Genomic DNA, 11,426 nt, shown 5'->3' on the forward strand with positions numbered 1-11,426 from the left:
AGACTAGCCTCCAGCTCCCAAATACCCACTTGCCTCTGCTTCCCACTGCAGGGTTAAAGTTGTGTGTTACAGTACCCAGTTTGTTGAGCCTTTTGAGGAAGAGAAAGAAGCCCTTAGAATCAGTGAGATGGCTCAGCAGGCCAGGGCATTTGCTGCCAACCCTGATGACCTGAGTTTGATCCCTGGGACCACATGGTAATTGTAGACAACCAATTCCTACAAGTTGACTTCCAACCTCCCCATACAGCTATGGTGTACACAATCCCTGACCCATCTCTGCACTCACATGCACAGAAAGGATGTGTGTGTGTGTGTGTGTGTGTGTGTGTGTGTGTGTGTGTGTGTGTGTCCCTCTTTTGTTTGTTGGTTTGAGACAGGGTTTCTTTGTGTAACAGCCCTGGCTATCCTGGACTCACTTTGTAGACCAGGCTGGCCTCAACTCACCTGCCTCTGCCTCCAAGTGCTGGGATTACAGGCGTGCGCCACCATGCCTAGCTATAAATGTAATTTTAAAATGTGAAGAAATCCTCCTTTACAGGTACTTTGAAAGACTAGGAACACATGAGATTAGAGACTGCTGTTTAGTGCTGCAAGGACCCAGTTTTGATCACAACACCACAAAAAGTCTGAAAAGTAAGAGGGAGGAAAAGTAAAGGCAAGAGAAACCCTCATAAAACTCACAGGTGTATCCTTAGGACACGCTCCAGCAGTCACAGTGGGTGTGTTCCTGAAGGCCTCCATTGCTGTAACAATCCCTCCTTTTTTAAGAGGAAGCCGGGTCACCATGTCGGCGGCAGCTGTGGATACAGCTAATGCCACACCCCTGTCGGGGTCAAAAGAGATGAGTTTGGAGGAGCCAAAGAAGATGACCAGAGAAGACTGGAGGAAAAAGAAGGAGCTAGAAGAACAGAGAAAACTGGGCAATGCTCCTGCAGAAGTTGATGAAGAGGGAAAGTAAGCCTTTTCTTGCATTGTCTGTTTAAATCCATACCCACCTCATCAGGTTCCCACCCTTTGTTTTGGTAGGAAACTGCCCTTTAGTAGTTGCAGAATTTTTATTCTTCTTTCTTATTTTATCAAACTCGTATGTATATGGTTTAGTAGCCAAAAAAAAATACCAAAGAGCTTATAATGAGTAGCAGTTACCTTTCATTACCTTTTCTCACTCCCCAGTCTAAAGTGGCTACTTTTACATCCTTTTACTTTGAATTTTTAACGTCTATGAATAATAATACCTGTGTGATTATTTTAATCAACTGGCTGTGGACCTAGTTTAACTTCAGCTCTGATAGACTGAGCTCTCTACTTCCTTCTTGCCTTCCCTCCTCTTTCTCCTTTCAGCTGTACCTTTAGTGTCAGCATTTTGATTAGAAAGTTCCTCGATTGTAAGGTAACTTATATCCTCACTTCTAGTTCTTCTGTTAATGGAGACAGTGACCCTCTTCCCTCTCCCATCCTACTGCAGGACTTCTGTTCTCCACCTCTATGGCACTACCTTTGTGGTTAAAATGCTGTTTTCAAACTTTCCTTACAATTTGACTTAAATTTTATTACAGAGACATCAACCCTCATATTCCTCAGTATATTTCTTCAGTTCCATGGTACATTGACCCATCAAAAAGACCCACTTTAAAGCATCAGAGACCACAGCCCGAGAAGCAGAAACAATTCAGTTCATCAGGGGAGTGGTACAAGAGAGGGGTGAAAGAGGTATGTGGCATTCTGTGTGTTCTTTTGTGGGTGGAGGGGTGTGTGTGTGTGTGTGTGTGTGTGTGTGTGTGTGTGTGTGTGTGTGTGTAGAACTTAGGAACTTTTAATGTGATACTGTTGAAGTGGGAAAGTATTATGTGACCCTGGTGTGACATTCACAGTATATGCAATGTTAGTTACAGTCTTTTCTTACATTAGTGTTACATTATTGAAATCCTTTTGTGGGGGGGGGTCAAGACAGGGTTTCTTTGTGTAGCCTTGGCTGTCCTGGATTTGCTTTGTAGACTAAGCTGGCCTCGAACTCACAGTGATCCACCTACCTCTGCCCCCAAGTGCTGGGATTAAAGGCATGCGCCACCACGTCGGGCTTTTATTGAAATCCTTAAACTTGGTCATCTTAGAACAGGAAGAGTACCTGGTCTTTGTTCAATAAACAAGATAGTGAGAGTCACGGTTTTTCTAATTAACTTATAATAAGATGTCTGTTTTGTTTTTTTCTGTCCTTTAATAGAATTCCATAACTACCAAGTACCGCAAAGGGGCATGTGAAAATTGTGGGGCCATGACACACAAGAAGAAAGATTGCTTTGAGGTAAGCTCAGCTCTGAGCCTGTTGGGAAACTGTCAGCAAGCCTTTTGTTTTCTCCTTACCAGGGAACTTCTGTTTTCCTAAAATTAATCTAGTGAAATTAGTCTCACATCACCAAAATTTCCTGCCCAAAGACTGCCTGGCAATTAAAGAGACTAAAAAACGCCACAGTATGTCCACACCGACTCTGTAAACATTGCATGAAGTTTTCCTCTGTGCTGCAAGTTCTTAGGAAAAGACCTGCTGTCTTGCAGAGGCCGAGGCGGGTTGGCGCTAAATTCACAGGCACTAACATTGCTCCAGATGAGCACATCCAGCCTCAACTGATGTTCGACTATGACGGGAAGAGAGACCGCTGGAACGGCTACAACCCCGAGGAGCACATGAAGATTGTTGAGGAGTACGCCAAGGTTGATCTGGTGAGCCAGTCCCTTGCTTTTCTACTTCCCTAGAGGAGATCCATTCTGCTGTGTCTCTAACGTGACATCGCTTTTGTGAGTCTTGGGGCACTGTGAAGATGGGGCCGTTGTGGTTCTTACAGTAGCCTGTTTAATCCAGTGGTGAAAACAGTGTAGTGGCCCTACTTGGCAGCAGTACTTGGCAGCAGTTTCTCGCCCCCCCCCCCTTTTTTTTTAATCAGTTCTCTGTATATAGAGCTAGCTGTCCTGCAACTTGGCTATGTAGACCAGGCTGGCCTTGCCTTCCAAATGCTGGGATTAAAGGCGTGCACCACCACACCTGGCTGCAGCTTGTTTCTAAGACTGCTTTGTGGCGCTCTCACATACCCTGAAGGATAGGTAACCTGTTTCAGAAAACTGAATTGTATTCAAGCTTGAGGTTTTTGTTGTCGCTGCTATTGTTTCTAAACAATGATTCTACCTTTCTACCCTTCTAACCCAGATTCCTTCAGAACAGTGGTCTATTCTGCCTTTTTTTTTTTTCCTAAGAAATTATAAATTATATTTAAAGATTATAAGTTTTTGTTTTGGGGGCCAGCTTCTATCTTGTTTTATTTTCATATTTCATTTTTAAGGGTTACATGGAACCCTGGCTGACCTCAAACTTCCCACAACTCTATAGCTATGTAGCCAAGCATGTTCTAAGCCTCTACCTCCTGTATACTAGGGTTATGGACGTGTGCCACCATGCCTGGCAAGATCGTAAAACAGCTCATAAAGATCTTGATTTCATGTTTTCCTGACCATCGAATACATAGCAACCTGAACCTGCCTGAGATTCGTCAGCTGGTATCTGGAGTCAGCCCCATCTGCCACTGTTTCTGGGGCTCACTCTCTGCAGTTACCATTGCTGCTGCCTGGCTCCCCTCACATCAAGGCTTGTTCACGCAAGGGTAGAACTCTCTAACTCTCTATGACCGCCCCTTCCTCCTCCTCTTTCTTCTTCCTCCTCCTCTTTTCTTCTTTCTCTTCTTCTTTTCTCCTTTCTTCTTCCTCCTCTTCTCTTCTTTCTTTTTCTTCCTCTTGTTGACAGGATCTTCCATAGCCACACTAGCTCTACTGGCCATTTCTGAAAGCACTAAAATCACGCGCTGTAAGTAGACACAATCCGAGTGGCTATTTGGATGCTGTAGATAAAATGTAAATGTCTCTATTTTTTAGGCAAAACGAACATTGAAAGCTCAGAAACTGCAAGAAGAGTTAGCCTCTGGAAAATTAGTCGAACAAGCTGTAAGTAAAGATAGAAAATATTCAGGCAAAATACTCAGACTCTTTAAAACAGTGGTTCTCAACCTGTGAGTCATGACTCCTTTGTGGGGCGAACAAACCTTTCATGGGGGTCACCTAAGACAATTAGAAAACAGATATTTATATTATAATTATGAAGTAGCAGTGAAAATAATTTTATGGTTGGGGTCACTACAACATGAGGAGCTGTATTAAAGGGTCACAGCATTAGGAAGGGTGAGAACCATTGCCTTTAAAACAATGAAATGGAGCAGAACAAGGGTTCATATTACATGTCCCCACTTGGAAGGAATTGAACTTGCTGTCTCTATCTCCTAAGCCCTGGAGTTGCAGCACTACATACACCCAGCCTTGACTCTTAAAATAGATTTATTAAGACCTCATTAACAATATTAGCTATCATGTATTTTAGTGATATGTGAAAAAATAGAGGACCACCATTAAAAAAAGACCAAAAACCAGGTTTCTTTTTTTCTGACTTTTTGCATATGTGATGTTGGGGTTTGAGCCTAGGTTGTAGACATTCTGACAGCATTTTTTTTTTTTTTTTTTTGGTTTTTCGAGATAGGGTTTCTCTGTGTAGCCTTGGCCATCCTGGACTCACTTTGTAGACCAGGCTGGCCTCGAACTCACATCGATCCGCCTGCCTCTGCCTTGCAAGTGCTGAGATTAAAGGCGTGCGCCACCACGCCCAGCTCCTTTTTTTTTTTCCTGACAGCATTTTTTATTTGAACTTAATTTTTAAAAACTAGTGAGGTTTGGAGCCAGTGAGAAAAGGCACTTGCCATACAAGCTTGGCAGCTTGTGTTTGAGCCCCAGAACCCGTGAAGAGGTAGAAGGAGAAAATGAACTTTACAGAGTTGTCCTCTGACCTCCACATGTACACCAGGGCCAGTGCCGACCCACCAATAAAGAAAGACGGAGAAAAGTAGTCAGGTGAAGAGAAGGTGATGCATCTAAGACCAAAACAATGGAAATGAGTGTGTATTGGGTCCTTTGTTCATCTTAGTCTTCCTAGTACTTTGTATGGTTATAGCAGGTAGGAGGCTGGCAAGGTGACAGAATGGTGAAGAGCACTTGAGTTCCGTTCCCAGCACCCACATCAGGCAGCTTCCAGCTGTCTGTGCCCCCAGCTGTCTAAGCAATCCAATGTTCTCTTCTGACTTCCAAAGGAACACACACATGTACATGCACACACAGACACATGAAAGGCATTCTGTATCAATTAAATCTATTTGTTTTCTGGTTTTATAGACATAGTAAAATTAAGTGTTCACAATAGCATACTTGTGTCAGAATATATGTGCTTGGTACAAGTGAGAAGTATGAGAGCTTACAGAATCGAAATGAAGAACCAACCTTCCCTCTCGCCCTCCTTCCCCTCCTCTAGCCCTCCTCCCTCCCTCCCTCCCTCTCTCCCTTCCCTCCTTTTCTTCAGTGCCAGGGCTCAAACCCAGAGCCTGGTGCATGCTAGACACACACTGTACCACTCACTATACCTGTTTATGTATTTTTTAAATGCTAAATAATTTCTAAATTGGGTGAAAGGGATTCACAGACGATTTTCTTCCTTTCCTGATGCAGAATTCTCCAAAACACCAGTGGGGAGAAGAGGAACCCAATTCTCAGATGGTAACACACACTAATCTTTTCTGGCTGCATGTTCCTTTTAGTTTCAGTGGCTCACAGTAACTGTAGTCATAATCATAGCTTTAAATGACACAAATAAGCCTTTGTTTAAAGAGAGAGGAAAACAAGACTTCACTGCTGCTACTTTTGCTTAGTTTTCTCGTTCTCCACTCTTCCTTTTAGGAAAAGGACCATAACAGTGAAGATGAGGATGAAGACAAATATGCAGATGATATTGACATGCCGGGGCAGAATTTCGACTCTAAGAGGCGCATTACCGTTCGGAATCTCAGGATTCGTGAAGATATTGCAAAAGTGAGTAGTAAGCCTTGTTGCTCGGCCTCAGCTTTGATGGTAGTGCTTCCGCCCTTTCCTCTGCTTGTGCAGTGTCTGTGTGTGGTGTGGTTGGTGTGGTGGAGTCACTCTGCAGGAGGCATCATCCGCTTCTCCCTGTACAGAAGTGTATACAGATGCTCAGTTGATCAGAAACTGCCCCTCTGCCCGCTGAGCCCTTTCTTGCTATAAATAAATGTTAACTGTCTATAAAAATATCTTGAAATATTTTTTTCTTCTAGTATCTAAGAAATTTAGATCCAAATTCTGCCTATTATGATCCAAAAACTAGAGCAATGAGAGAGAATCCTTACGCCAATGCAGGAAAGAACCCAGATGAGTAAGTATCCAGCAACACTTAGGGACTTGGGGGCAGGGGAGTTAGTGCTCTCTACCTCGTCTTTGTGAATGAGTTTTTCTTAAAGGAAAGCACTCTCTGAGACAGCTTTTTCAAATCTACTTACAGAGTGAGTTACGCTGGAGATAACTTCGTCCGCTACACAGGAGATACCATTTCAATGGCTCAAACACAACGTAAGTATTCCTTCTTTTCCAAGGCCTTTTATATAAGCGTTAGGGTTGAGGACCAGCGAGATGGCTGGGGGTGGCTGCCATCAGGCTTGGTGACCTAAGTTCTGTCCCAGTGTCTACAAGGTAAATGGAGAGAGCTAAGTTGTCCTCGCACCTCTCATGTTATGTGGTATGAGTGCTCACATTTGCACACAGAGATAAATAAATGTAGAAAAAGAAATTGGGGGTTATAAACAGGCATGACATATGTCTATGTCCCTGCTGCTTGGGAGACCAAGGCAGGAGGATTGCCACATGTTTGAGGCACCTGTCTCAGAAAAAGCAAGCAGACAAGAAAGAAAAGAGGGAGAGAGGATGGGAGAGGTGCTGTTAGTAGTTACTTAGGGGGAAAAAATGGCACGCTAAGCTATCAACTCATTGAGATACTTTGAATTACTGTAGTGTTTGCTTGGGAAGCCTACGACAAGGGGTCTGAAGTGCACCTCCAAGCAGATCCTACAAAACTAGAGCTGTTGTACAAGTCCTTCAAAGTCAAAAAAGAAGACTTCAAAGAACAGCAGAAAGAAAGCATCCTGGAGAAGGTACCGCTAAAAAAGGACTTCGCTTACGGCATAAGAAGCATTAAGCCGAGAGTTCCCTTCGAGCCCATGAGGCTGGGCTTAGTTTGTTAGACCTTTGCCACAGCCATGCCCTCCCAAGACAGAGCACTTAAGATAAACGACTGATGTTTCTGACACTTGTTTGTGGCATCTGGTCCCTTGATACAGGGTTGCTCAAGTCTGCATCCCATAGACTTCCCATCTCCTAGCCCCACACACTAACGTGCTTACTTAGGACCCCAGGGCGTAGCTACAGAATGTATGCCCCACTGCACAAAACACACCTTTGCTTTCATCACATTTGCTAGCTTCCCATTGGTGGAAGAAAGTAACTCCAAGGATGGAGAAAATGACTCCATCTCTTGATGGGAGAACCAGTAAAGTCATGAGGCAAAGGATATCAGACATGAACATAAAAAAGAGGAATTTATGGCCATCTTGAAACGTACCTCGCTTACCATATAACTAACAATGGAAACATCTTATTTACCTGGGAAGAATTGGTGACACTTTTTTCACTGTTTCCTCAGGAAGGCTAGTTTAAAAAAATAAAAAGTTCATTTATCAAATCTAGAAAGATTTGATACAAAGTTTAGTTATAAAATACATTTAATGATGCCAATGTCCTTTTAGTATGGTGGCCAAGAACACTTGGATGCTCCTCCGGCTGAGCTGCTGTTAGCCCAAACAGAAGACTATGTGGAATACTCCAGGCATGGGACAGTCATTAAAGGGCAGGAGCGGGCTGTCGCCTGCTCCAAGTACGAGGAAGACGTGAAGATCCATAACCACACGGTCAGTGCTCCGCTCCTTACTGCTTCTTGGTATTACATAATGGTTAGCCATTGCTTTCTCTTTTTTGTTGTTGGCATTTTAGTCTGCCTTATGAATTGTTTTCTAAAAGTGAGAAAAATGAGAAGTATTACTGTATTCGCCCACGTCCTCACCCAGAATCAAACATTTTTGTCTATTGTACCATTCATACATTTTCTAGGTGTAAATGCACACTAGTATGTATAAACATACACACACACATTGTATTACTAATCTGGGGCAGAAATATTTGGAAATTGCCCATATAACATTGCACTCATAAACACTCCACCACACATCTTCTAAACTGAGAGTTCTAGGTAGTCCTGCTGCCCTGTTGTGCCTCAGAGAGCTGATGTTAACTCCTCGGTTCAAGTAGCCTTACTCAGGTTATTCGTGCATGCACATGCGCAGAGGTTAAGTTAGTGGAGTTGGCTTTCTCCTTCCACTTTTAAATGTGCGTCGCAGGGATCCACTCAGGCCCTTCAGCCTTGTGTGGTAAGCATATTACTCTCTGAGCCATCTCACCGGCCCCTTCCTTACTGTCTACAAACCTATATGATACGTATGTTTTGGTCAAGTCCAGTTAATTCTGTATTGACCATTTCGTGATGGTTGTGTCTTTCTGTCTCTTTTCAAGACAGTGGTCATTTACCACCTTGGCTAATTACCATGTAAACTGCCTCCTGCTTTACATTTGGCTGTTTCCCAGTAGTGTCATGACTTTCCCCCTATTCCCTACAGGTCTTAAAACAAAAATGGAGCTCCAAAGCCTAGATTAAGTAGAACCTAAATATGTGGGCAAGAGTGTGTAGTAGGTTTTTTGTGCATTACATCAAAAGCATATATATATATGTATATATATATGTATGTATGTATGTATGTATTTTCTAGTGCTGGGGATTGAACCCAGGGCCTCGTATATGCTTAGCCATGTTCTGCTACTAAGCTACAGTCTTGACCCCATTTGCTGTGAACCTTAACTAACCAAACTGTTTTTTACATCAAGGATCAAAAACCGTATAACCTGTAGCTATACTGTGTCCAGTAGAATGAGCATGACAGACCTTACAAACTGTCAACACAATGTAGTTTAACAAGGCTATATGCACTGTTCAGCAAGAGCCACTCACTAACAGTGAAAATGTAGGCTTAGGATGCCCCATACCTTAAGAGAAATCAAGTATACTAAATTTTTCATAGACTTTTTTTTTTTTTTTTTTTTTTTTTTTGTAGGTAGAGAGTGGGTGTCAGCTTATTGAGACTCAGTCTTACCATGTAGCCCCAGGCTGGCTCAAACCTGAATGTTCCCTCTTCTGCCTCCTCAGTGATGGGATTATAGACATGAGCCGTCATGCCTGGCTCAGGCTTTTGAAAATAGAACTTATTATAGTGCCAACTTCTCAACGTTTGATGTTGGCCCTCTGTCTGTCTCCTTTTACCCAACAATGGAATACTTTTCTCTGAGAGTACATTCAAGGGGGCTGTATCATTTTATACCCTATCATATACTGTCTTGTCTCCCTCTGCAGCACATCTGGGGATCTTACTGGAAAGAAGGCCGCTGGGGATACAAATGCTGTCACTCTTTCTTCAAGTATTCCTATTGTACTGGAGAAGCCGGGAAGGAGAGTGCCGTAAGTAATTACCTTCTGGTTTTTCTTCTTGTGGAGGAGATTTGTAAGGGGGTGAGATGGGGTTTTGTGTAGGCTTGGCTAGCCGTGAACTCACTCTGGCCAAGGATGACCTTGAGCTTCTGAGCACAGCTACCACCTCCCAGATGCTGAGCATATGCGTGTGCTCAGGCCTCACTTGAGGCGATGTTAGGGATGAAGCCTGGGGCTTTGCAGGCTAAGCAAGGACTTTGCCAGCCAAGCCACACCCCCAGCCCTTGTCCTCTAGTTCTTAAAGGTATAAGACAGCCAAACCCTGCATAAAATGTGTTTTCTCATGTTTCACATTCTAACCTGTTCTTCAAATAATTCATAACTGTACTCTTCAACTCAAATTATATTTCTCTTCCCACAGAATTCAGAGGAATGTATTGTAAATGATGCAACTGGAGAAGAGTCTGTGAAGAAACCTCAGACTCTCATGGAGGTCAGTACGGAAGCCTCTGTCCTGAGTTGTTAAGTCCTGAGGGGGGTGTTGAACTTCGTACCAGAACTCTGTATTCACATAGTATTTCAATTCTCCCTGTCAGCTGCATCAGGAGAAACTGAAAGAAGAGAAGAAGAAGAAAAAGAAGAAGAAGAAACACCGAAAGAGCAGTTCCGACAGCGATGATGAGGAGAGGAAGCACGAGAAACTGAAAAAGGTGCTTTGTGACATCTAAATAGTAAAAGTGACAAGCAGCAGGATTCGTGGTCTGTAGGGACCTTGGGGCTAATACTGTCATTCCTGCCTGCGAGGTTTTGAAAATGAGGAAACAACCCAGAGTGCGGATTGTTTGCCCAGGTCGTATCAGTGGCAATTGCATGAGTCTGAGCATTAGTGTATGTCTGTTTGTCTGTCTGTGTATCTGTGTATCCATGCAGAGGTCAGAAGACAACTGGCAGGAGTTGGTTCTGTCCTTCTGTCATGTGGAGATTGAACTGGAGTCATCGGGCTTGGCAGTAATTGCCTTTACCCACTGAGCCATCTAGCCAGCCCCTCAACAGAATTTCTTTAACTGATAAAAACCCATTGTAGAACATTTTGTGCTCTATAGATATTATCAAATGAGCCAAATAGTAAGTAAGTAGTTGCAGTTGCACAGTACAGGAGCCAACTCCTCTATTCTTTCAGATAGTGGGGTTTGATTCATATTCCAGGAGGTCTTTCCTGGTCTTTGAACAAAAAGCCATGTGATGGAGATGGGAGGTGCTTACTTTTCACATCTTGCCACAGGCACTGAATGCAGAGGAGGCTCGCCTTCTTCACGTGAAGGAGATCATGCAGATTGACGAGCGAAAGCGGCCTTACAACAGCATATATGAAACCCGGGAGCCCACTGAGGAGGAAATGGAAGCCTACAGGATGAAGCGGCAGAGGCCAGATGACCCCATGGCCTCTTTCCTGGGACAGTAGAAACTAGTCAGGATCGGACACATACGTAGCATGTTCTTCTCAACTCCTTGTTGACCATAGGTAGCAAATCCTCACCTGTCCTTTTGCTGCCTGACATTAATAAATCCTTCTGAAGTCTCAAAATCATTCTCCAGAGTCAAGAAACAAAGGAAGCAAGAAAGAGCATGCAGTTGTGGTTAAGGTTAAAATCATCCATCGTAACTGGTGACTTTGACTCTCTTCCTCTCAAGAGTGTCTTGGGGATCCTGGCATGCAGGCTTACACCTGGGATGCCAGCAGCAGGGAGTGCTAGAGGCAGAGGGATCAAGAGTGAGCTGAGTGTGGTGGTGCACACCTGTAATCCTAGCACTCAGGAGATGAGACAAGAGCCACCCTCAGCTACATAGCAAGTTTGAGACTAGCCTGCACTACATGAGGCTTTGTCTCAAAATGTGAAAGAGTTTGAGG

At 43.6% G+C, this 11,426-nt stretch overlaps 1 protein-coding gene across 1 annotated transcript; it reads left to right on the forward strand.

Moving 5' to 3' along the window:
- Positions 1–739: 739 nt before the first annotated feature.
- Slu7 (SLU7 homolog, splicing factor) lies at positions 740–11,183 on the forward strand. Its single transcript, XM_051167508.1, has 15 exons — positions 740–954; positions 1,557–1,710; positions 2,222–2,302; positions 2,554–2,718; positions 3,919–3,987; positions 5,590–5,637; positions 5,818–5,949; positions 6,210–6,307; positions 6,434–6,501; positions 6,940–7,079; positions 7,731–7,892; positions 9,443–9,547; positions 9,939–10,010; positions 10,114–10,227; positions 10,800–11,183. The coding sequence occupies exons 1-15, from the start codon at positions 785–787 to the stop codon at positions 10,977–10,979; spliced, it is 1,758 nt and encodes a 585-aa protein (XP_051023465.1). The 5' UTR covers positions 740–784; the 3' UTR covers positions 10,980–11,183.
- Positions 11,184–11,426: the final 243 nt, after the last annotated feature.

Source organism: Acomys russatus, chromosome 25 (genome assembly GCF_903995435.1).
Source record: "Acomys russatus chromosome 25, mAcoRus1.1, whole genome shotgun sequence".
NCBI lineage: Eukaryota > Metazoa > Chordata > Mammalia > Rodentia > Muridae > Acomys > Acomys russatus.